The sequence below is a fragment of the Aethalodelphis obliquidens genome, unplaced genomic scaffold, assembly GCF_003676395.1.
Source record: "Aethalodelphis obliquidens isolate GAN/ISIS:26980383/991018 unplaced genomic scaffold, ASM367639v1 scaffold135, whole genome shotgun sequence".
In the NCBI taxonomy this organism is placed as follows: Eukaryota; Metazoa; Chordata; class Mammalia; order Artiodactyla; family Delphinidae; genus Aethalodelphis; species Aethalodelphis obliquidens.
Window position 1 is genome coordinate 843,514 of NW_020838079.1, and position 27,987 is coordinate 871,500.

At 36.9% G+C, this 27,987-nt stretch overlaps 1 protein-coding gene across 4 annotated transcripts in view; it reads right to left on the bottom strand.

The window, feature by feature from the left end:
* PHKA1 (phosphorylase kinase regulatory subunit alpha 1) overlaps positions 1-27,987 on the bottom strand; it is a 130,930-nt gene that overhangs the window by 44,568 nt on the left and 58,375 nt on the right. For all 4 annotated transcript variants that reach the window (XM_027099629.1, XM_027099628.1, XM_027099627.1 and 1 more), the window contains 2 exons: positions 2,276-2,385; positions 1,078-1,222 (listed from right to left, as the gene is read on the bottom strand). In XM_027099629.1, the coding sequence (XP_026955430.1) occupies positions 1,078-1,222; positions 2,276-2,385 (255 nt within the window). The remainder of the gene's footprint in view (positions 1-1,077; positions 1,223-2,275; positions 2,386-27,987) is intronic.

A 27,987-nucleotide genomic window follows, 5' to 3' on the forward strand; every position in this document is an offset into this window, starting at 1 on the left:
TAATTTTGTGAATTAGCTTTGTTTCTCCAATTAGACTTTATACTTTCTAAAGACAGTTCTGGGAACACAGTAGTTATTAAATGGGCACTTGTTAATTGTTTTAAATAAAGAAGAAAGACAAAAAGAAGAAAGACTACCCTACTTCCTCAACTCCTGTGCTTTCTTTTTTTTTTACATTTTTTGAGTGCTTTATTTATATCAAACTGGATAAAATGTGTGTATTTCTCAGACAGAAAAGACATGTCGAGGTAGAAATGAACCTTTCAACTATTCATGGGTACACAAGTACACTGGACTCCTGTGCTTTTGAAGCACTTTACAGATGTGACCAAAATCCCTAACAGTCTGTCTGGACTTTGAATGATTTATGACAAAGGATTCTTCTCTAATGAAAAGGAATTCTATGTACTTTGGTAGTACAAACAGGCCTTTGGAAGCAACAGCAGAGATACAGAAAGGAAGCAGTGCTTCAGTATTGGCTCTAGTCCTCCAGGAACTGAGAGAACAACAAAGCTTTTCACTCAGTTTCAAGTAAGCAATGTCAGGAAGCCCAGCTAATAAAGGAAAGATAAATTGAAAGGCTTTTTACTTTTCCCTGCTAGATTTTATTGCTTCAGTTAGGCAAGCCTTGCAAAGAGAAGTTTAGGAACTTATCTATAAAATCTTGATGCTCCACTGGAGTAAGACAGATGCAGAATATAGTATTACTGTCTTTAAAATGAATTGTATTAATAAAGTTTCTGTAAATTGGCCTAGAAACCAATTATCTGAAGTAGCCCCAAACAAGTTATTCTATTACATCTCTTGAATTATAGCTCTCAAACCACCTGAAATATTCTTGTGTATTGGTTTATTTGTTACATATTTATTCTAAAACATAAGCTCCGTGAGAGTAGAAACCTCATCTGCCATATTCACCCGTGCTTTGAAAAGTGCCTGGCACAAAACAAGAGCTTAAAAAAACTGATGAAAGAATAAATGACAAAAAGTAGCTTTTCAGTGACTCTATGATTTTGAAGGGCCAACCACATGACTTATTTCAAAAATGCATTAGTTCCTTGCCTCATACATCCTTACCAAGCATGCTGTGTGAGATGGGGAAGGTGATGGTGGGCTGGCCTGTCATTCTCCAGCGGCTACAGAGATAGGAGAGGTCTGTTCTAAGCATTTCCACTATCATCTTGTTGTCCAGAGCCAGGTAGAATTGTTGCTGGTCTATAAACTGAGAAAAAGGAAAATAACAGTTCAGAATAATTTACTCTCACAACTATCAAATAATATTTCAAAGTGCTCACATATACACAAGCGTATATAAGATATCACAGGGGCAACAATACCTCCAAATTTAATGCCTAATTCTTCCCAAAGTATCTGGTGGCTTATTGGTACAAACAGTAGTTCTGGACATTTTTAGTGTGTTATAGTTTACAAAGTGTTTTCAAGTACATGATTTTATTTAATGCTAACAACCCAGTGAGGGCTTTTCTCCTTTTTAATAGATAAAAAAATAAGGCCAAGAGACACTGAGTAGATTAGCAAAGTTATACAACTAGCAAATGGCAAAATCAGAGATAGAATCTATGGTCCATTATTCTTTCATCTATACCTCAGTTGCACTATTTCAGATGTAAGATGACAAAAGAAAGCTTAAGCTTTCTTTTCAGAAAATAGTTTATCCTCCTATTCATACATATAATAAGGCTTGCTATTATAATATGGGTAATAAACATCAGGCTAATAAATAGTGTATAATCATGGCTAAAACAGTACTGACATTTTTGTTTAGAAGAGGATATCAGAGATTTCTGGGCATGTAAAAAGGGCACTTCCCCAAAACAAATAGAACACTTAATTCAGTAGCTGAATAAAAAAGACTATATTTTGTTTATAAAGAATACAGTATTTTTAATCTTTAATAAAGAGTACTTTTAAAAGTACTCCAACATTTATAAAATCCTTAATCACTGTTTCTGCAACACCCAGGACTACTCTTGGTAGCCACAGTCACTTGGCATAGCTCTGTGCTTCAAGATCAATTCAGCCCAACCCAACAAAGATTGGGCTGGCCGAAAAGTTCGTTCACGTTTTTCCATAACATCTTATGGAAAAAACCAAAACGAACTTTTTGGCCAACCCTATTTATTGAGCAACTTAATATATACAAGGTCACATGAAACTCTGACACTTGTCTCAACTCCACTAAATGCTTTATTTCTATAGTGTTTCTCTTTTATTTCCATTCATCTCAATGCACATTAAAGCTCAGTCCACCCACCTGTGGAGTGAAGGTAAAGATAGTTTTCCGAATGTCATAGAGTTTTGAAGTTCCAAGGACTCCCATGTGTCTGTAGGGTCTTCCACTGAGTTTCATTCTGCTGTTGCATCCTGATATAGAATTGAGAAATGGTCAAGGTATTTTTGCAAATCCTATCAGCAAACATTTTTGTAATAGTTTACACTTCCTCATTGAACAAACTAAGCTCTGTGTCTCAAAATTAGTGTACATGTCATATACAGGGCCATACTAAGCACTGTGGGGCTTTCCAAGAGAAAGACTAGGCAGTTATCTCTGTTCTTAAAGAAATGTATGCTCTTATAAAGAAGCTAAATCATCTAGATGCATATAAAAATTAAGAGTTCTATGAATGATAGAATGTTATTATCTATATTCATAAGGAAATTCACTGAATTTCCTTAAAGCCCATGAAAAGTGCAAAAGCTATTCTGATTATCAAACTTATCAGGGTAAACTACGCCTCAACAAAGCTGAACAAAAACCTCATCAGTTTAGAGGAGCTTCAAGATGGCAGAAGAGTAAGACGCAGAGATCACCTTCGTCTCCACAAATACATCAGAAATACATCTACATGTGGAACAGCTCCTACAGAACACCTACTGAACGGTGGCAGAAGACCTCAGACCTCCCAAAAGGCAAGAAACTCCCCACGTACCCGAGTAGCGCAAAAGAAAAAACAGAGAAAAGAATAGGCACGGGACCCGCACCAGTGGGAGGGAGCTGTGAAGGAGAAAAGGTTTCCACACACTAGGAAGCCCCTTCGCGGGCGGAGACTGCGGGTGGTGGAGGGGAGGAGCTACAGAGCCACGGACGAGAGCGCAGAAACTGGGGTGTGGAGGGCAAAGTGGAGAGATTCCCGCACAGAGGATCGGTGCTGACCAGCACTCACCAGCCTGAGAAGTTTGTCTGCTCACCCACCGGGGTGGGCGGGGGCTGGGAGCTGAGGCTCCGATCCCAGGGAGAGGACTGGGGTTGGATGCGTAAACACAGCCTGAAGGGGTTAGTGCCCTACAGCTAGCCGGGAGGGAGTCCGGGAAAAAGTGTGGAGGTGCCGAAGAGACAAGAGACTTTTTCTTGCCTCTCTGTTTGCTGGTTAGCGAGGAGAGGGGATTAAGAGCGCCGCTTAAAGGAGCTCCAGAGACGGGTGTGAGCCGCGGCTATCAGCGTGGACCCCAGAGACAGGCATGAGACGTTAAGGTTGCTGCAGCCACCAAGAAGCCTGTGTGCAAGCACAGGTCACTATCCACACCTACCCTCCCGGAAGCCTGTGCAGTCCGCCACTGCCAGCGTCCCGTGATCCAGGGAAACTTCCCCAGGAGAACACACGGCGCGCCTCAGGCTATTGCAATGTCATGCCGGCCTGTGCCGCCGCCGGGTAGCCCCGCAACGGTACCCCTCCCTCACCCCGTCCTGAGTGAGCCAGAGCCCCGAATCAGCTGCTCCTTAAACCCCAACCTGTCTGAGCAAAGAACAGAGGATCTCAGGCGACCTACATGCAGAGAGGCGGGTCCAAATCCAAAGCTGAACACTGGGAGCTGTGCGAACAAAGAAGAGAAAGGGAAATCTCTCCCAGCAGCCTCAGGAGCAGCGGATTAAAGCTCCACAATCAACTTGATGTACACTGCATCTGTGGAATACCTGAATAGACAACGAATCATCCCAAATTGAGGAGGTGGACTTTGGAAGCAAAGATATATATATATCTTTTTCCCTTTTTCTCTTTTTGTGAGTGTGTATGTGTATGCTTCTGTGTGTAATTTTGTCTTTACAGCTTTACTTTTACCATTTGTCCTAGGGTTCTGTCTGTCCGTTTTTTATTACATTTAAAAAATTTTTTCTTAATAATTAGTTTTTATTTTAATAACTTTATTTTATCTTCTTTCTTTCTTTCTATTTTTTCTCCCTTTTATTCTCAGCCGTGTGGATGAAAGGCTCTTTGTGCTCCAGCCAGGCGACAGGGCTGTGCCTCTGAGGTGGGAGAGCCAAGTTCAGGACACTGGTCCACAAGAGACCTCCGAGCCCCACGTAAATATCAAACAGCGAAAATCTCCCAGAGATCTCCATCTCAACGCCAACACCCAGCTTCACTCAACGACCAGCAAGCTACAGTGCTGGACACCCTATGCCAAACAACTAGCAAGACAGGAACACAACCCCATCCATTAGCAGAGAGGCTGCCTAAAATCATAATAAGGCCACAGACACCCCAAAACACACCACCAGACGTGGACCTGCCCACCAGAAAGACAAGATCTAGCCTCATCCACCAGAACACAGGCACTAGTCCCCTCCACGAGGAAGCCTATACAATCCACTGAACCAACTTAGCCACTGGGGACAGACACCAAAAGCAACGGGAAATACGAACCTGCAGCCTGCGAAAAGGAGACCACAAACACAGTAAGTTAAGCAAATTAAGAAGACAGAAAAACACACAGCAGATGAAGGAGCAAGGCAAAAACCCACCAGACATAACAAATGAGGAGGAAACAGGCAGTCTACCTGAAAAAGAATTCAGAATAATGATAGTAAAGATGATCCAAAATCTTGGAAATAGAATAAATACAAGAAACATTTAACAAGGACCTATAAGAACTAAAGAGCAAACAAACAGTGATGAACAACACAATAAATGAAATTAAAAATTCTCTTGAAGGGATCAACAGCAGAATAACTGACGCAGAAGAACGGATAAGTGACCTGGAAGATAAAATAGTGGAAATAACAACTGCAGAGCAAAATAAAGAAAACAGAATGAAAAGAATTGAGGACAGTCTCAGAGACCTCTTGAACAACATTAAATGCACCAACATTCGAATTATAGGGTCCCAGAAGAAGAACAGAAAAAGAAAGGGGCTGAGAAAATATTTGAAGAGATTATAGTTCAAAATTTCCCTAATATGGCAAATGAAACAGTTAATCAAGTCCAGGAAGCATAGAGAGTCCCATACAGGATAAACCCAAAGAGAAACACGCCAAGACACATATTAATCAAAGTATCAAAAATTAAATACAAAGAAAAAATATTAAAAGCAGCAAGGGAAAAACAACAAATAACACACAAGGGAACCCCCATGAGGTTAACAGCTGATCTTTCAGGAGAAACTCTGCAAGCCAGAAGGGACTAGCAGGACATATTGAAAGTGATGAAGGAGAAAAACCTACAACCAAGATTACTCTACCCAGCAAGGGTCTCATTCAGATTTGAGGGAGAAATTAAAAGCTTTACAGAGAGGCAAAAGCTAAGAGAATTCAGCACCACCAAACCAGCTTTACAACAAATGCTAAAAGAACTTCTCTAAGCAGGAAGCACAAGAGAAGGAAAAGACCTACAATAACAAACCCAAAACAATTAAGAAAATGGGAACAGGAACTTACATATCGATAATAACCTTAAATGTAAATGGTTTAAATGCTCCAACCAAAAGACACACACTGGCTGAATGGATACAAAAACAAGACCAGTATATATGCTGTGTACAAGAGACTCACTTCAGACGTAGGGAAACATACAGAGTGAAAGTAAGGGGACAGAAAAAGATATTCCATGCAAATGCAAATCAAAAGAAAGCTGGAGTAGAAATTCTCTTATCAGACAAAATAGACTTAAAAAAAAAGACTATTACAAGCGACAAAGAAGGACACTACATAATGATCAAGGGATCGATCCAAGAAGAAGACATAACAATTGTAAATATTTATGCACCCAACACAGGAGCACCTCAATACATAAGGCAAATACTAACAGCCATAAAAGGGGAAATTGACAGTAACACAATCATAGTATGGGACTTTAACACCCCACTTTCACCAATGGACAGATCATCCAAAATGAAAATAAATAAGGAAACGCAAGCTTTAAATGATACATTCAACAAGATGGACTTAATTGATATTTATAGGACATTCCATCCAAAAACAATAGAATACACATTCTTCTCAAGTGCTCATGGAACATCCTCCAGGATAGATCATATCTTGGGTCACAAATCAAGCCTTGGTAAATTTAAGAAAATAGAAATTGTATCAAGTATCTTTTCTGAACACAACGCTATGAGACTAGATATCAATTACAGGAAAAAATCTGTAAAGAATACAAACACACGGAGGCTAAACAACACACTACTTAATAACGAAGTGATCACTGAAGAAATCAAAGAGGAAATCAAAAAATACCTAGAAACAAATGACAATGGAGACAGGACGACCCAAAACCTATGGGATGCAGCAAAAGCAGTTCTAAGAGGGAAGTTTATAGCAATACAATCCTATCTTAAGAAACAAGAAACATCTCAAATAAAAAACCTAACCTTACACCTAAAGCAATTAGAGAAAGAACAAAAAAAACCCCAAAGTTAGCAGAAGGAAAGAAATCATAAAGATCAGATCAGAAATAAATGAAAAGGAAATGAAGGAAACGGTAGCAAAGATTAATAAAACTACAAGCTAGTTCTTTGACACAAAAAACAAAATTGATAAACCATTAGCCACACTCATCAAGAAAAAAACGGGAGAAGCCTCAAATCAATAGAATTAGAAATGCAAAAGGAGAAGTAACAACTGACACTGCAGAAATACAAAGGATAATGAGAGATTACTACAAGCAACTCTATGCCAATAAAATGGACAACCTGGAAGAAATGGACAAATTCTTAGAAATGCACAACCTTCCAAGACTGAACCAGGAAGAAACAGAAAATATGAACAGTCCAATCATAAGCAGTGAAATTGAAACTGTGATTAAAAATCTTCCAACAAACAAAAGCCCAGGACCAGATAGCTTCACAGGCAAATTCTATCAAACATTTAGAGAAGAGCTAATACCTATCCTTCTCAAACTCTTCCAAAATATAGCAGAGGGAGGAACACTCCCAAACACATTCTACGAGGCCACCATCACACTGATACCAAAACCAGACAAAGATGTCACAAAGAAAGAAATCTACAGGCCAATGTTACTGATGAACATAGATGCAAAAATCCTCAATAAATTACTAGCAAACAGAATCCAACAGCACATTAAAAGGATTATATACCATGATCAAGGTGGGTTTATCCCAGGAATGCAACGATTCTTCAATATTCGCAAATCAATCAATGTGATACATCATATTAACAAACTGAAGGAGAAAAACCATATGATCATCTCAATAGATGCAGAAAAAGCTTTCGACAAAATTTAACACCCATTTATGATAAAACCCTCCAGAGAGTAGGCATAGAGGGAACTTCCCTCAACATAATAAAGGCCATATGTGACAAACCCACAGCCAAGATCGTCCTCAGTGGTGAGAAACTAAAAGCATTTCCACTAAGATCAGGAACAAGACAAGGATGCCCACTGTCACCACTCTTATGCAACAGAGTGTTGGAAGTCCTAGCCATGGCAATCAGAGAAGAAAAAAAAATGAAAGGAAACCAAATTGGAAAAGGAGACGTAAAGCTGTCACTGTTTGCAGATGACATGATACTATACACAGAGAATCCTAAAGATGCTACCAGAAAACTACTAGAGCTAATCAATGTATTTGGTAAAGTAGCAGGATACAAAATTAATGCACAGAAATCTCTGGCATTCCTATACACTAATGATTAAAAATCTGAAAGTGAAATTAAGGAAACACTCCCATTTACCACTGCAACTAAGAGAATAAAATACCTAGGAATAAACGTACCTAAGGAGACAAAAGACCTGTATGCAGAAAATTATAAAACACTATGAAAGAAAGTAAAGATGATACAAATAGATGGAGAGATATACCATGTTCTTGGACTGGAAGAATCAACATTGTGAAAATGACTATACTATCCAAAGCAATCTACAGATTCAATGCAATCCCTATTAAACTACCACTGGCATTTTTCATAGAAGTAGAACAAAAAATTTCACAATTTGTATGGAAACACAAAAGACCCCGAATAGCCAAAGCAATCTTGAGAATGAAAAACGGAGCTGGAGGAATCAGGCTCCCTGACTTCAGACTATACTACAAAGCTACAGTAATCAAGACAGTATGGTAGTGGCACAAAAACAGAAATATAGATCAATGGAACAGGATAGAAAGCCTAGAGATAAACCCATGCATATATGATTACCTTATTTTTTGATAAAGGAGGCCAGAATACACAATGGAGAAAGGACAGTCTCTCCAATAAGTGGTGCTGGGAAACCTTGACAGCTACATGTAAAAGAATGAAATTAGAACACTCCCTAACACCATACACAAAGATAAACTCAAAATGGATTAAAGACCTAAATGGAAGGCCAGAGAGTATCAAACTCTTAGAGGAAAACATAGGCAGAACACTCTATGACATAAATCACAGCAAGATCCTTTTTGACCCAGCTCCTAGAGAAATGGAAATAAAAACAAAAATAAACAAATGGGACCTAATGAAACTTCAAAGCTTTTGCACAGCAAAGGAAACCATAAACAAGACCAATAGACAACCCTCAGAATGGGAGAAAATATTTGCAAAGGAAGCAACTGATAAAGGATTAATCTCCAAAATTTACAAGAAGCTCATGCAGCTCAATTAGAAAAAAACAAACAACCCAATCCAAAAATGGGCAGAAGACCTAAATAGACATTTCTCCAAAGAAGATATACAGATTGCCAACAAACATATGAAAGGATGCTGAACATCATTAAAGAAATGCAAATCAAAACTACAATGAGATATCATCTCACACCGGTGAGAATGGCCATCATCAAAAAATCTACAAACAATAAATGCTGGAGACGGTGTGGAGAAAAGGGAACCCTCTTGCACTGTTGGTGGGAATGTAAATTGATATAGCCACTATGGAGAACAGTATGGAGGTTCCTTAAAAAACTAAAAATAGAACTACCATATGACCCAGCTATCCCAGTACTGGGCATATACCCTGAGAAAACCATAATTCAAAAAGAGTCATGTACCAAAATGTTCATTGCAGCTCTATTACAATAGCCAGGATATGGAAGCAACCAAAGTGTCCATCGACAGATGAATGGATAAAGAATATGTGGCACATATATACAATGGAATATTACTCAGCCATAAAAAGAAACGAAACTGAGTTATCTGTAGTGAGCTGGATGGACGTAGAGTCTGTCATACAGAGTGAAGTAAGTCAGAAAGAAAAACAAATACCGTATGCTCACACATATATATGGAGTCTAAGAAAAAAAAATGTTCCTGAAGAACCCAGGGGCAAGACGGGAATAAAGACACAGACCTACTAGAGAATGGACTTGAGGATATGGGGAGGGGGAAGGGTAAGCTGTGACAAAGTGAGAGAGTGGCACACACATATATACACTACCAAACGTAAAATAGATAGCTAGTGGGAAGCAGCCGCATAGCACAGGGAGATCAGCTCGGTGCTTTGTAAGCACCTAGAGGGGTGGGAATGGGAGGGTGGGAGGGAGGGAGATGCCAGAGGGAAGAGATATGGGAACATATGTATATGTATAACTGATTCACTTTGTTATACAGCAGAAACTAACACACCATTGTAAAGCAATGATACTCTAATAAAGATGTTAAAAAAAAAAGTCCTCAGTTTAAAGATGGCATACTAAACTGGAAAAAGTGAAAAAAGAGTGCATCTTGATCTCCTTCAATAGCATAGTACTTACAGATTTTATTCAATGGGAAAACACATTTTATCCAAATAAGTCAAGATATGTTAACATTCTTATGCCTGACAGGAAATTTTGTGGAAGGTTACAGTAAAATTTGCTTTGTAGGGCAGCTATTTTGAAAACTGTGAAGAGGTGGGAGACTTGAACTATCAGACAGCCACAAAAGTAAGGTACAGTTCTGATGAAAATTTAAATAGAATATATACATCATGTGTCTCACTATCGTCTATGTGTGTATATACGTATGTATGTGTATACATACACGTGTGCACATTCACACACATCCACCTTATTTCTCTGAGTAAAAGATGTCTTCTTTTTACAGTTTAGCATTCTGAAATTAGAATATACCTGTCAATTGATGCCTGTGCTAAATGTAGTTGAATTTCTTTTTGTCTTTCAAAAGGCAATTATTACATATTACAATGCCTCTTACAATGAGGAAGTATTTCATTTATTCAGACACATGTTTTCCTTTTATAACATAGGATAACACTATACACATTGTTCCCAAACTCTTTTTCCCCAAAATCTATATTAAATATCCTTTCATGTCAGTACTGACAGAATTAGTACTACTGTTTTGGGGGTGCTGGGACACACTTTTCTTGGGGATTTCATTTTTGCCCCTTCTTTATCCTATGTATGATACTTATCATATATGCCACATTTTTAGTGTTGCTTCAGTCTTAGGGACAGAACCAGAGAGCTGTCAGTGTCTTTTTCTATATTCCAGTGTCCACTCTGTAAAACACACCCTTTACCTGAGACTGATATTATAAGCATTATCCATTGTTCCCTCCATTTTGTTTCTTTTTTATTATGGTAAAATATACATAAAATTTATCATTTTAACCAGTTTAAATTGTTCAGTGGCATTAAGCACATTTGTAATGTTGTACTACTATTACTCCCACCCATCTTCAGAAAATTTTCATCTTCCAAAACTGAAACTGTACCCATTAAACAATAACTCCGCATGCTCCCCTCCTCCCAATCCCTGGCAATCACCATTCTTTCTGTCCCAATGAATTTGCTTACTCTAGGTACCTAATATATGTAGAGTCATACAATATTTATCCTTTTGTGACTGGCTTATTCCACTTAGCATAAAGTCTCAAGGTTCATACATTTTATAGTATGTGTCAGAATTTTACTCTTTTTTTAGGCTGAATAATACTCCATTGTATGTATATACCACATTTTGTTTATCTTTTCATCCATCAATGGATGCTAGGTTCTTTTTTTAAAAATTGCTTATAGTATAATATATATAAAGTACATGAATCTTAAATGTAAAATTTGATGAATTTTTACATAGCAAACACATAACCTAAATCAAAATATGGAACATTATCAGCACTGCAGAAGCCTCCATTGTGCCCCTTCCCAGGTATTAACTTCCCACAGGCCCCAAAGTTAACCACCATTCAAACTTCCACCATCATAAGTAAGTATGATTTGTCCATTTTTGAGCTTTATATTAATAGAATCATACAGTATCTACTTTTTGTATCTGGTTTCTTTCACTCAACATTATATCTATGAGATTCATCCATATTATTGTACATAGAATTAGTTCATTCATTTTCATTGCTGTATAATATTCCACTGTACGAATGTATAATTATTTATCCATCCACTTGTTGACAGACATTTGAATTTTTCCTCCAATTTTTTGTTATTATAAATAAAGCTCTTATTAACATTCTTGTTGTTTGGGAGGTCCCAAAAATCACCTCCAGGTTTGGTGATTCGCTAGGATTCATAGGACTCAACATAGAGCTATACTAATGGCTAAGGTTTATTACAGCAAAAGGATACAAAGCAAAATCAGCAAAGAAAAATGGTGCATGGTGCAAAGTCCAGAGGAAACCAGGCACAAGCTTCCAAGACTCCTCTTCCCAGTGGAGTTGCACAGCACATGCTTAATTCCTCCAGCATCAAATTGTGACAATATGTATGAAATGTCTACCAAGGAAGCTCATTAGAGACTCAGTGCCCAATGTTTGTTTTTATTAGGGGCTGGTCACATAGGCACCCTCTGCCTAGCATGCACCAAAACCCCAGACTCTCAGAAGAAAAGCAGGTGTTCAGCATAAGCCATACTGTTTGCACAGTTTAGACATAGTAAACCACCCTTATCATTCAGAGGATGGTGAAACCCTCTCAAAATCCAAGTCCCCAGATGCCAGCCAAGGGCCAATCTTGCAAGCAGGCCTTTCTAAGGATACATTCTCAGGCCTGCCATGTGAACTCTTTGTACAGACCACCCCCTTGGCTCTTGGCCGAAGTGCCTTTGTCAGTAGGACCCTACACAGTAGAGTGAGACCAACCTGCAGTATTGTCCTCAGTTATGTCCTCAGGGGTCTTAGATTGAGCCAGATAAAAGAAATCCATTATCATAAACATGTATCTTCAAAAACCAGGTGGCTTCCTCCTTAAGTTTCCATAATTAACCCTTTACTTTTTAACCTGGCTTGAGGCATCAATCCAGGCACAGCACAGGCCTGTTCAGTAAACTGAAGCTGACCTGAATGCCTTCCAGGGCTGAGGCAGTGTCATGATAGTCAAGGCTCACTGACAAGTACAATTCCAGAGGGCATATGCAGTACCGTTGGATTAAAAAAAAAAAGTTTACAATTGTTAGGGCATCCCAAGCAGGACATACATTAATTAGGCAGTTTAGGCTAACAGAACCCCTAATGTGGCTAATCTCCCACTGTGAGGCCTCCCACCCTAGGGTTTCCAATCCAATCCAAAAAATTCAGTTCAGAACTTGGTTTCAAAGGGAGTGTTTCCTGAAGGCAGCTGGATCCAAAAAATTTTGTTTGTTCATAGCACCAGTTCATCTGCCTTGCAAGCGTAGACGACATGTGGAGGTGCTGAGGCCACCACCTGCTGTCTCAGAGTCAGCTCTGTCAGATCTGACCTTAGGCTCAGCAGTCAGTTTGAATTCAAAGCACTCTCAGCACCAGGGAAGACAACACGTGCTTTTATTAGGGAGGAGGGGAAAGCTTCCAGGAGCAGTCCTAAAAATCAAAGATCATTAATGCCCTCACCCTTCACTCATGCCTCCCCAGGTGTTTTGTTTTTTTCTCCAGTGTTACAAAATCTGTGCGTCCCATTTAGCTGTTATAGTTGTACAATCATCCTCTCCTCTCATCCAGACCTTTTGCCTAGAAGAGTTGTATGTAAGAAGTTTAAAAGCATTTTCAGAGGCAAACACTTTTATACAACTTATTCAGAAAGACATATCATGTCCAGGAATTGGTCAAGATGAAATCCTGAATTTTCAAATATTTAAAAAATGGGTTTTCATACTTCCCACTCCTTTCATCCTGATCATTTATCCAGTGAGCAGCCTAGAAAAGATCACTCTCTTTATGGGGACAGCTACCTTTAATAAGCACACTGCCTTACTAAGGTTTATGTATCAGGAGGAAGGGCAAGTAAGTAGAGTCAGGCTATCAGTCTATTTTAAGCTGCAACTAATCTAGAAAGTCAAACACAATCATCAACAGCAGTGACACAGCCTCAGAAAGGATCAAGAGTTTGATCTGTCAGGAGTGGGGGAGGGGGTCACATTCCTCATGCTAGGCCCTCCTCCAATTTGCAGCTTTTGCAGAAATCACATTAGTAATGCAATCAGCTTTTGTATCAGAAATATACAGCCAATGAGAGGATCAATTTCAGATGGTCCCATCAGAGAACAAGACTTTTCCTGTGGGCATCTGCAACTCAACTGACCCAAATGGTCCAGCCAGCACCAGGGATGGTTTCACAGTTTAGGATCACAAGAGGGGTGATCCAAATCTGCAATAATCCAAGTCTGAGTTCATTTAAAGTTTACGTAGTTCATTTAGAGTTCATTTAGCCTGTGCCTCCTTTCAGTTCAGCACATCTGGTGCTGATGTGCGAACAGTCTATAGCAGACCTTATCAGGTTTCAGCTGAGAGTCAGGTTCAGGCAATCAGAATCTGTGAATTTAGGATGCCAGAAAAGCTAGTGGCTTTTCTTAGGGAGCATCAACGCTGAGATGGTGCAGGGCTGGTCAACCGTGGTCTAGGTCCAAGTCCAAATGACAAGTAAGACTTTGCTAAGCTCTTCTTATTGTGCCTTACAGTCCAAACTAACCCAGTCAAAAATACACACATCAGGATGAAAAAATCATCAGCTTCTTAAGAGTCAGACGTTTGGTTTCACGAAAGCTCATTAGCAACTAAAAACTGCTTTTTAAACTCAAAAAGTGTATTTTCACCTGAAGACTGCCTCTCTTTTCATGTTGTCTTTTCCTTTTTCCAGAAGTTCCAATAGTTAAAAAATGATAACAAAAATCATTAGTTATGGAGACTAGTTTTATTTCCAATATTCAAAGAGTTTGGATTCCAACCTGCCCACTGGCAGCAAAAAGCAAGGTAATTGTATCCTAGTGATGCTCTTTTTTCTTTTTTGCAACTTTTCCTGATCAAGATGATCCCTCTAGCTTTATGAGACTACAAGAATATAACATTTTACATCAATGTTTATCATACATCCAGATGCAAGAGCCACAAAATACAAAGCCATTTTTAAAAGTTCCTCCTTTTCCCCTAATCGAAAGTTTACTCAAACCTTGAGCAGGAAATCCAGCATTTACAAGCTTAATGTTATAGTTGCAGGGAGATCCCAGCTGTAATGTGGGAGTGGGGCTAGAGGGCTATGGCAGCAGTGGTTAGTGTTTTTCTCCCTCTGATTTTTTTTAAATAAAACTTTGCTCTAGCACTGGAAAGTGATTTAACCTTTTTATCCCCTCCCACTTGAACAAAAGGCACACAAACTTTTCAACATTTTGGCCCATTCAAAGTTCACCTCTGGGAATGTTTGGACCCTTTCTCCTCCAGCCTGGAGGAGAAAAGAAAAACCAAAGGCATCACCCAGGCTGTACTTTTCCCCCCTCACTTTAGCCACTGTGGCCAAAAGTAGCCAGAGGATCCTTCGAGCCAACTCTCTTGGAGTTGGATCTAACATTTTCAAATTCCATAGGTAACTTTTACCTCTTACAACAGAGAGCAGCTCAGTTGCTTTTTCATACCATGGATAACTCCATAGACACCCAGGTACCACAGGTTTGTCATCCTCTACCATCCTTTTCTCAAACAATGCTTTTGCCATATTTAAGTGAGTTAAGGTCACTCTAGACAATCCCAACACTATCACCAGTGTGTTGGGAGTCCTGAAGACCATCCCAGGTTTGGTGATGAGGTGAATCATGGGAGGACTCATGGGACTCAGCAAATAGTCATACTTGTCACTAATATTTATTATAGCAAAAGGATGTAAAGCAAAATCAGTAAAGGAAAAAAAACATGCATGGGGCAAAGTCTAAAGGAAACCAGGAACAAGCTTCCAATATCCTGTCCCAGTAGGGTCACACAGCATGTGTTTAATTCTTCCAGCATCAAACTGTGACAACACATGTGAAGTGTTGCCTACCAGCAGTAGAGACTCAGTACTCAATATTTTTATTAAGTGCTGGTCACGTGAGCACCTTCTGCCTGGCCTGCACCAAAACTCTAGACTCTCAGAAGGAAATCAGGTATTCAGCACAAGCCATGTTGTTTGCTCAATTTAGACAGAGCAAACTGTCCTTATTAGTTAGGGGATGGTGGAAACCTTCCTGAAATCCAAGTCTTCAGATGCTAGCCAAGGGCCAACTTTGCAAGCAGGCCTTTCTAAGGAAAGCATTCTCTGACCTGTCATGTTAACTCTTTTCTGCACATTGTCCATGTCTTTTAGAGCATATATGTATGCATTTCTGTTGAGTATATACCTAGTAGTGGAAATAATAGGCCCAGGGGATGTGCACGTTCAGATTTTTAATAGCTGCCTGTTAAACTGACACCTTACCACCATAAAATGTTATTCATTATTTCTATTAATATTTTTGCCTTTAGTAACTTTGATATTAGCATAGTTACATCAGTTTCAGTTTGTTTACTATTTGCATGGCATATTGTTTTCCATCCTTTTATTTTCAACCTGTGTCCTTATATTTCAGGTGAGTCTCCTTTATGTAGTATGTTGTTGGATTTTGCTTTATTATGCAACTTGACAATCTGTCTTTTAATTGAAGCATTTAGCCCATTTATATTTAATAAAATTACTGAATATTTGGATTTAAAACTTACATATTACTACTTGATTTCCATTTGTCCCATTTATTCCTTTTTTTCTCTTTTCTTGCCTTGTTTTGGATTAATCAAGAATTTTATTGTAGCACTTCCCCTCCATCAGCTTTTAAGACATTATTTTATTATTCTTTTAATGGTTACTCCAGAGAAGCTCTTCTCAACTGGATTCCACCAGAGATTACGTCTTAATTATCTAGATATTCATTGCATATATTAACTTATCTTCCTTGTATTTAAAATGGAACTAGTGTGCACCACCCTCGGGAGAACGGAAAAACCCCATTTTCTGTGGGGCTTAATTCTGTCATGAACTCCTACTTGACAAAAGTTACCTTCGAGATTAAAACATGCATCCTTGACTAATTAGAGGCTATGTTAAATTAGTGTTTTTAACACTTCCTGAATAATGCAAGAATCTCATAACATCTTGACTTCACATCCTGCCTTTTATTTATTTATTACTATTTTTGTCATTTATTTCACTTCTACTTGTTATTTTATCCATAAGGTATTGTTATTAGTGTTGATTTAAACAGTCAACAGTCTTTTATATTTACACTTTCCATTTCTCTTTTCTTGCATTCCTATGCTTCTGTCTGTGATCATTTTTCTTCTGCCTAATGAACTCCCTTTAGTGTCTTTTAGTGTGAGTCTGCTAGTAATATATTTTCAGTTTTTACTTACCTGAACATGCCTTAATATCACCTTTATTTCTGAAGGATATTTTCCCTGGATATAGAATTATATAGAATTATAGTCTGGCAGTTATTTTCTCCTAGTAATTTATAAGTGTCCTTCAGTTGTTCTGTGGAGTTCATTGGTTTTGTTGAAAAGTCATCTGTATGCTTGATCACTGTTCCTTTGAAAGCAATGTTATCTTTTCTTAACTCTGTCTCTTTTAAGATTTTCTCGTTGTCTTGGTTTACAGAGGTTTGATTATTAAATTTAGGTTTGTATTTATCTTGCTCACAGATGTTTAGCCTTTTTGAAAGTGTAACTTGATTATCTTTAGTAAGTTTTGAAAAAAATTTTCATTGTTATCTCTTCAAATAGTTTCAGTTCCATTCTTTTTCTTGTTCTTGAGCTCCAGACCTTTTCCCTCTGTCTCTTAATGCTCTTTTAATTTTCAATCCTTTTTTCTATGTGCTTTAACGGGGTATTTTCTACCGATTTACTTTTCAGTTCATTAATCTTCTCTTCTGCTGTGTCTCATATGGTGTTAACCTCATCTATTGCATTCTTAATTTCATTTATTGTATTTTTCAGTTTTGAAATTCTATTTGATCCTTTTTTATACATTCTATTGATAGTTTTCTAGTGAAATTCATCTTCTAAACCTATTTTTGGAATATATTAACATAGTTTATGAGTCCCATCTGATAACTCCCAAAATGTGAATTATCTGTGTTTCAAAAAATATATTAAAATTTAATTGACTTATATTGTAGTAAAATATATATAACATAAAGTTTAACATTTTAAACATACAGCTCAGTGGCATTAAGTACATTCACATTGTTCTGCAACCATCACCACCATCCATCTCCAGGACTTTTTCATCATCCCAAACAGAAACTTTTTACCCACTGAACAGTAACTCCCCATTACCCTCCACCTCTGGCAACCACCCTTTAATTCTGGAATAGCAATCACCATTCTATATTCTGTCTCTATAAGTTTGACTACACCAAGTACTTCATATAGGTGGAATCATACATATTTATCCTTTTTTATCTGGCTTGCTTCACTTAGTATAATATAATGTCTTTAAGGTACATCTATGTTGTGGCATGTGTTAGAATTTCCATCCTTTAAATAAAAAGATGAATAATATTCCTATATATATATAATATATAAAATATATTATCATATATATACAAAAGTTTGTTTATCCATTCATCTGTCAATGAACACTTGGGTTATTTCTACCTCTTGGCTACTGGGACTAATGCTGCTTTGAACATTAGTGACAAATATCTGTTTTGAGTTCCTGCTTTCCCTTCCTTTGGGTATTATATACAGAAGTATATATAGAAGTGCAATTGATGGTCAATTCTATGTTTAATTTTTATGAACTTGCCACAGTGTTTTCCACAGTGGCTGCACCATTTCATATTCCAACCAAGAGAGCATAAGGGTTCCAATGTCTCCACATTCTCATCAACACTTGTTATTTTTGGTTTTATTTATTTATTTTAAAATAGCCATGCTATTATATGAGTAAGAAGTGATATATCACTGAGATTTTGATTGGCATTTCCCAAATGATTAGTGTTGTTGAGCCTCTTTTCATGTGCTTATTGACCATTTGTATATGTTCTTTGGAAAAATGTCTATTCAAGTCCTTTGCCTTTTTAAATTGTATTTGTGTGATTTTTTATTTTAAAAAATTTCCTCCAGCTTTACTGAGATATAATTGACATATAACGTTGTGTAAGTTTAAGGTGTACAATGTGATGACTTGATGTGCAGATATACTGTGAAATGTTTACCATAATAAGGTTAGTTAATGCATCCTTCACCTCAAATAGCTGCCATTTTGTTGTTGTTATGGTGAGACTATAACAAGCTCTACTCTCATAGCAACTTTTGAGTATACAATGTGTTATTGTTAACTATAGTCATTGTGCTGTACATTACATCCCAGAAACGTATTCATCCTAAAATTGAAAGTTAGTAACCTTTGACCAACACTTCCCCATTTCTTCTACCCCTCAGTTCCTGGCAACCACCATTCTACTGTTTTTATGAGTTTGATGTTTTTAGCTTCCATATATAAGTGAGACCATAAGTATTTGTCTTTCTCTGTTTGACTTATTTCACTTAGCAAAATGCCCTCAAGATCCATGCATATTGGCACATATGGCAGGATTTCCTTTTTCTCGTGGCTGAATAATATTCTATTGTTATACACACACACACACACACACACACACACACACACACACACACACACACCACATTTTCTTTACCCATTTATCTGTTGACGTACACTTAGGTTGCTTTCATGTCTTGGCTATTGTGAATACACTGCAATAAACATGGGAGTGAAGATATCTAATCTCCTTCAGATATATACCCAGATGTGGGATTTCTGGATCATATGGTAGTTCTATTTTTAATTTTTTGAGGAACCTCCATACTGTTTTCCATAGTAGCTCTATCAATTTACATTCCCACCAACAGTGTACAAGGGTTCCCTTTTCTCTACATCCTTCCCAGCCTTCCTGTTTTGTTTTTGTTTTTGATAGCAGCCATTCTAACAGGTGTGAGGTGGTATCAAGCTGTGGTTTTGATTTGCATTTCCCTGATGGTTAGTGATGTTGAGTACCTTTTCATGTACTTATTGGTCATTTGGATGTCTTCTTTGGAAAAGTGTCTATTCAAGTCCTCTGTCCATTTTTTTTTTTTTTTTTTTTTTTTTTTTTTGTGGTACGCAGGCCTCTCACTGTTGTGGCCTCTCCCGTTGCAGAGCACAGGCTCCAGACGCACAGGCTCAGTGGCCATGGCTCATGGGCCTAGCCGCTCCGCGGTATGTGGGATCTTCCCGGAGCGGGGCACAAACCCGTGTCCCCTGCATCGGCAGGCGGACTCTCAACCACTGAACCACCAGGGAAGCCCTCCTCTGTCCATTTTTTAAATTAAATTGTTTCCTTTTTTGCTATTGAGTTGTATGAGTTCTTTATATTTTTTGGATATTAACCCCTTATCAGATATATGATTTGGAAATATTTTCTCCCAGCCCATAGGTTGGCTTTACACTTTTTTGATTCTTTCTTTGGCTGGGCAAAAGCTTTTTAGTTTGATGTAGTCCCACTTACTGATTTTTGCTTTTTTGCTTGTGCTTTTCATGTCATATTAAAAAAATCATTGCCAAGACTGATGTCAAGGAACTTTTACCTTATATTTTCTTCCAGGCATTTTAGTTTTACGTCTTACATTTAAGTGCTTAATCTGGGATTTCCCTGGTGGCACAGTGGTTAAGAATCCGCCTGCCAATGCAGGGGACATGGGTTGGATCACTGGTCCGGGAAGGTCCCACATGCTGTGGAGCAACCAAGCCCGTGCGCCACAACTACTGAGCCTGCACACTGTAACTACTGAAGCCTGTGTGCCCTAGAGCCTGTACACCACAACTAGTGAGCCCAGGTGCCACAACTACTGAAGCCCACATGCTCTAGGGCCCATGTGCCACAACTACTGAGCCTGAGTGCTGCAACTACTGAAGCCCATGCACCTAGAGCCCACGCTCTGCAACAAGAGAAGCCACCACAATGAGAAGTCCATGCACCACAATGAAGAGTAGCCCCTGCTCGCCACAACTAGAGAAAGCCTGCGCACAGCAATGAAGACCCAGTGCAGCCAAAAAAACGTGTGTGTGTGTGTGTGTGTGTGCTTAATCTACTTTGAGTTAATTTTTATGAATGGTGTAAGATAGGGGTCTGATTTCATTCTTTTGCATGTGGATATCCAGTTTTCCCAGCATGATTTGTCAGAGATCATCCTTGTCCCATTTAGCATTCTTGGCTCCCTTGTCACACATTAGTTGACCATATAGGTGTGGGTTTATTTCTGGCCTTGATTCTGTTCCATTTGTATATGTGTCTATTTTTATGCCAGTACCATACTCTTTTGATTACTATAGTTTTGTAATATAGTTTGAAATCAGGAAGTTTAAAGCCTTCAGTCTTGTTCTTCTTTATCAGGATTGCTTTGGCTATAAGGAGTCTTTCATGTTTCCATATGAATTTTAGAATTGTTATTTCTATTTCTGTGAAAAATGCTATTGGAATTTTGATAGGATTGCATTGGATCTATAGATGATTTTGGGGGGTTGCTTTGGTTTTTGTTGTTGAGTTGTATGAGTTCTTTATACATTTTGGATATTAACACTTTGCCAGATATATGATCCGCAAATATTTTCTCTCATTCTATGGGTTGTCTTTTCACACTTTTGATGGTGTTCTTTGATGCACATAAGTTTTTTTTTAACATCTTTATTGGAGCACAATTGCTTTACAATGTTGTGTTAGTTTCTGCCGTATAACAAAGTGAATTGGCTATACGTATACATATAACCCCCATATCACCTCCCTCTTGCGTCTCCCTCCCACCCTCTCTATCCCACCCCTCTAGGTGGTCACAAAGCACCGAGCTGGTCTCACTGACACATAAGTTTTAAATGTTGATGAAGTCTAACTTATCTAATTTTTCTTTTGTTGCCTGTGCTTTTGGTGTTATTTCCAAGAAATCATTGCCAAATCCAATGTTATGCAGCTTTCCCCTCTATTCTCTTCTAAGGGTTTTATAATTTTAGCTCTTGGGTTTAGGACTTTGATCCATTTTGAGTTAATTTTTGTATATGGTATAAAGCAAGGGTCCAACTTCATTCTTTTGCACCTGGATATCCAGTTTTCCCAGCACCATGTCTTGAGAAGACTGTTCTTTTACCCAGTGAATGGACTGGGCATCTTTGTCAAATATCATTTTACCATATCTGTAAGGGTTTATTTCTGGGATTTCTATTTTATTCCATTTTTCTACAGATTTCCTTATGCTAATACTATACTCTTTTGATTACTGTAGTTTTGTAAGTTATGAAATCAGGGAATGTAGGTTTTCCATTTTTGTTCTTTTTCCAGATTGTTTTGGGGTCCCTTGAGGTTCTATATGAATTTTAGGATGAACTTCTCTATTTTTGCTAAAAATGTCATTGGGTTTTTGATAGAGATTGTATTGAATCTGTCAATCATTTTGGATAGTACTGATGTCTTAACAATATTAACTCTTCCAATCTATGAACATGGATGTATTTCCATTTATTTGTGTTTTAGGCTTTGTGTTTCAGACTTTCCGAGAAATGGTCTATTTCTGATTTGCCTTTACTTTTAGGGTGTAGCCCATCCTTCAGGGATTCAACTGAAAGCCTCAGGTGTTTATCATATCCCCTTCCACATAAAAAGGTCCTGAAATGGAATTTCTGTCTTCCTAGCAGTGCCACTTTATACTTGGTTTCTTGGCCCCTCACTCCATGCAAGCACAGCTTAAGCAGTAGCAAATGCCTCAAAAGGAGAGTGCACAGAGAGAGGTGAGCTTACTTCTCCGAGGTCCTCTTCTCTCCAGGGTTTTGGCTTCTCATGTCTTGGCTGTCTTAATTACTTTCTGACGCCTTCATTCACTTTTATTTTTAAAATCCATCCAGGGTAGTTGTTCTTACTATGAAGCTTAGTCTGATAAAAGCTATTTCAACATAGCTGGAGGCTGAAAGTCTACCTTATTCTTTTAAACTGTGGCACAACATATCATAATTCAACCATTCTTGTTCATATACATTAGGTTGCTTCTAAATGTTGTTTTGCCATACAACAAATTATGTTGTAATGAACATCTTTGTACATATATTCTTATGCACTCATGTGAGTGTTATATAAGATAGATTCCTAGAAGTAAGGTTGTTGGACAAAGGTATGGGCATTAAAATTTTTTATAGGTGATGCCAAACTGCCTCTGATTTACATTACTACCAGGAGTGCTGAGAGTGTTCATTTCCCCACATAATCACCAGCACTGGATATTATCAATCTTAGCTTTTATAAAATTGATAGGCAAAACCTTGTATTTCATTGTTGTTTTACCTTACAGTTCTCTAATCATTGGTGAGGCTGAAACTATGATAACTTAAAAACTGTGGTACTAGGAAAGGAGAAACTGATCAACATCACCAAAAAGTAAGACCAGAAGCATACACATACTTGTGTGTGTATTCACATACTTGTGTGATTCTATGTATGTACAGTAAATGATAAAGGTGGCATTTCAAAAGAGTGTTTATATGAACTATTCAATCAACAGTGCTGGAAAGATGGGCTAAGTATTTGGCAAACAAGTTATAATTCTTACCTCATAAGATAAACTAAACTTAAAATTCTAGACTAAGAGTTACATGTAAAATTGTAACCATAAAGAACTAAGAGAAAATGCAGTGAAAATGTAGCTGATCTAGGGATGGATCTTTCTGAGCATAACAGCAAAAAAGAAATCAAAAAGGAGAAAATTTTACTTCGTAAAAATGTAAAACTTCTCTATATCAAAATAAATGTAAAATTAAAGGGCAAATAGTAAAATAGCAACGTATTGCAATAACATATGGAAGACAAAGTGTTAGCATCCCTCATGGATAATAAATCTTGTATAAACCAATAAGAAACTGACAATTTTCCAGTAGAAAAAAGGGAAAAGAATATAAGTAGATAATGTGCAAAGTAAATAGAAAAAAAAGGCTATTTATTTTATGAAAAAAAAATTTATCATCAATATGACCAAAAACCAATTCATGATATTATGCTAACATAGATATTAAAATACTGTTGTAGGGGGTTATTTAAGAAAATATAATAGGGTTCAGCATATATTATGCTGCAAGAAACAGACTGTAGACTGTTCTTTCTGACACCATTTTTCTAAAAACAATTGTGTATTTACTTTACAAAAAATGATTGGAAGCAAATATTCCAAAATGGAAACAGTGATTTCCCGAGACTGGAGAATTATAGATTTATAATTTAAAGATTTTTATCTTTTCTTTTGCACTTTTCTCTATCTTCCAGTTCCCTGCAGTCAACATGTATATAGGAATTTGGAATCAGATAACCTGCTACTTGTGAAAATTGGAGAGAATGAGAATAGTATATCTATTCAAATGAAACTAGGAGATAAACTCACAATTCCTGAAGAAATGAAAGATACATCTTGATAAAATGGATGTATCTGATGTTGAAAAAGTTGCACAAAGGCAAGAAAATAATTATCTAAAAGAAAGAAATTATCTAAAAGAAATAATTATCTAAAAGAAAGAAAGTCAATGCAAGCCTCATTGACAAAAGCTTAAATAAAATATAAAGAATTGATAAATATATACAAAAATGTACAGATCCTGATAGATATACAAGCAATAGGAGACACAATTTTTTAAAAAGTGAAGCAAAAATGAAAAAACACATACCCTCACTGGGAATTAAAGAAAGGAAACTAGAATAACTTGATGTGTATTAAAACGATTGATCTAACAAAAGCAAATGATAAAAACCCAACATTGATGGGGTAGTAAAAATATTAATAAAAAGGTATATTTTATATTTTTTGATGTCACTAAAAATTGGTTGGTCTTTCTAAAGAATAATCCAGCAGCATGTAACAAAAGCTAAAAAGCTGTTCATACTCTTTTATCCAGAATCCTTTTTCTAAGAATATACTCCAAGGAAACAGGAGTATATGTATGAATGCCTATAAAAAGGTATTCATAGAAGGATAAAAAGTTTGGAAAACAATTCAAGTATCCAATAATAAGGAAACAATTATTTAAATTTGATGAATATATAGCTCTTTCAACATGTGGAAATACTTACATGAAAGAATAAGTGAAAAAAACAGCACAAGTTAATATGTACACACTGAATATAACTATGAAAATGTATCTCTGTGCACTAATAAATTAGAAAAGAATTAGCATTACAGAAAGATTTGAGTTTAATATTTATAAAGTTCTTTTTTTTATTGAGGAAACATTGATTTCACACCCCCTACTCTCCAGTTCCTTCTCCTCTGGTAACTACTACTCTGTTCTCTGTATCTACATGTTTGCTTTTAATAGTTTTTTTTATATTCCACATATGAGTGAAATCATACAGTGTTTCTCCTTCTGTCTGACTTATTTCACTTAGCATAACACCCTCAAGGTCCATCCATGTTTTCACAAATGGCAAGGTTTCATCTTTTTTATGGCTAAGTAGTATTCTATTCCTGTCTTTTTCATAACACTCAATCTTATAAGTATGAGGTGATATCTCTTTGTGGTTTTTGACTTGCACTTCCTTAACAATTAGTGATATTTAACATCTTTTCATGTGCCTATTGGCCATCTGTAAGTCTTCTTGGAAAAATGTATATTCAGTTCCTCTGCTCATTTTAATCAGGTTGGTTGTTGAGCTGTATGAGTTTTTTTTTAATATATTTTGGATATTAACCCCTCATCAGATATACCATTTGCAAATATCTTCTCCCATTTGGTAGGTTGTCTTTTCATTTTATTGATGGTTTCCTTTGCTGTGCAGAAGCTTTTCAGTTTAATGTTAATCCCATTTGTTTATTTTTGTTTCCCTTGCCTGAGGAGACATAGCTAGAAAGAATGGTAAGACTGATGTCAAAGAGTGTACTGCCAATGTTTTCTTCAAGGAGTTTTACAGTTGCAGGTATTATATTCAAGTCTTTAATCCATTTTGAGTTAATTTTTGTGTATGGTGTGAGACAGTGGTCTAGTTTCATATTTTTTCATGTGACTGTCCAGTTTTCCCAACACCATTTATTGAAGATACAATCCTTTCTCCATTGTATGTTCTTTGCTCTTTTGTTATAAATTACTTGCCCATATATGCATGGGTGTATGCATATATATATATATATATATATATATATATATATATATATACACACCCATATATGCATGGGTGTATTTCTGGACTCTCAGTTCTGTTCCATTGATCTATGTATCTGTTTTTCTGCCAATACCATGCTGTTCTGATTACTGTGGCTTTGCTGTTTGAAATCAGGGAGTGTGATACTTCCAGCTTTGCTCTTTTTTCTCAGGATTACTTTGGCTATTTGGGGCCTTTTGTGGTTCCATATAAATTTAAGAATTTTTTCTTCTATTTCTGTGAAAAATGTCCTTGGGATTTTGATAAGGATTACATTGAATCTGTAGATTGCTTAATAAGGACATTTTGACAATGTTTATTACTGCAATCCATGAACGTGGAATATCTTTCCATTTATTTGTTTCTTCTTCAATTTCTTTCAACAATGTCTTATAGTTTTCACTGTATAGGTCTTTTACCTCCTTGGTTAATTCCTAGATATTGTCATTTTGTTGTTGTTGTTGTTGTTGAATATCTTGCTCATGTATATTTTAAAGGGATGATTGTAGATATCAAGTTAGCAGAGTACAGTATTTAGATTTTAGTGGATTATTTTAATAATTATCAATACACCAGAAATCGTGTTTCAAAATTTTTATTGAGGTATAGTTGATGTACAATATTATGTTTCAGGTGTACAACATAGTGATTCACAATTTTTAAAGATTATACTCCATTTATAGTTATTATAAAATATTGGCTATATTCACTGTGCTGTACAATATATCCTTGTAGTATATTTATTTTATACATAGTAGTTTGTACTTCTGAATCCCCTACCCCTGTCGTGCCCCTTCCCCCTTCCCCCTTCCCACTCCCTACTGCTGACCACTAGTTTGTTCTCTATATCTGTGAATCTGTTTCTTTTTAGTTATACTCACTAGTTTGTTGTATTTTTAGATTCCTCATATAAGTGATATCATACAGTATTTGTCTTTCTCTGTCTGACTTATTTCACTTAGCACAACACCCTCCAAGTCCACCCATGTTGTTGCAAATGGCAAAATTTCATTCTTTTATATGGCTGAGTAGTATTTCATTGTGTGTATACATCTTCTTTATCCATTCATCTGTTGATGGACATTTCGGTTGCTTCCATATCTTGGTTACTGTAAATACTTCTGCTGTGAATGTGAACATTGGGGTGCACGCATGTTTTCAAATTAGTATTTTCATTTTTTTCAGATATATAGCCAGGAGTGGAATTGCTGGGTCATATGGTAGTTCTATTTTTAGTTTTTTGAGAAACCTCCATATTGTTTTCCACATGGCTGCACCAATTTACATTCCCACCAACAGTGTACAAGGGTTCCCTTTTCTCCAACATTTGTTATTTGTGTTCTTTTTGATAGCCATTCTGACAGGCATGAGGTGATATCTCACTGTGGTTTTAATTTGCACTTCTCTGATGATTAACAATGTTGAGCATATTCCTAGTTTCTTAATTTCTCTTTCTGCTAGCTCATAGTTAGCATATAGGAATGTAACAGATATTTATATTTTGATTTTGTATCCTGAAATTTTGCTGTATTCATTTATTATTTCTAATAGTTTTTTGGTGGAGTCTTTAGGATTCTCTCTATATAAAATCATGTCATCTGCAAATAGTGACAGTTTTACTTCTTCCTTTACAATTTGGATGCCTTTTATTTCTTTTTCTCTCCTAACTGCTCAGGCTAGGACTTCTAATACTATGTTGAATAGGAGTGGCAAGAGTGGGCATCCTTGTCTTGTTCCTGATCTTAGAGAGACAGCTTTCAATTTTTCACCATTGAGTATGATGGTAGCTGTGGGTTTGTCATATATGACCTTTATTTTGTTGAGGTATGTTCCCTGCATACCCACTTTATTGAGTTTTTATCATGAATGAGGGTTAAGTTCTGTCAAATGCTTTTTCTGCATCTACTGAGATGATAATATGGTTTTTAATCCTTCATTTCGTTAATATGGTGTATCACGTTGATTGATCTACAGATGGTGAACCATCCTTGCATCCCTGGAATAAATCCCACTTGATCATGGATGGTGTAGGACCCTTTAGATGTTGAATTTGGTTTGCTTTAGATGTTGACTTTGGTTTGCTAATATTTTGTTGGGGATTTTTGCATTTATGTTTATCAGAAATACTGGTCTGTAATTTTCTTTTTTTGTGTTGTCTTTGTCTGGTTTTGACATCAGAGTGATGTTGGCCTTGTAAAATGAGTTAGGAAGTGTTCCCTTCAATTTTTTGGCAATAGTTTGAGAAGGATAGGTATAAAATCTTCTTTGAATGTTTGGTAGAATTCACCTGTGAAGCTGTCTGGTCCTGGACTTTTGTTTTGGGGGAGCTTTTTTGATTACTGTTTCAACCTCTGTAATAGTACTTGGTCTACTCAAGTTTTCTATTTCTTCATGGTTTGGTCTTGGAAGGTTGTATA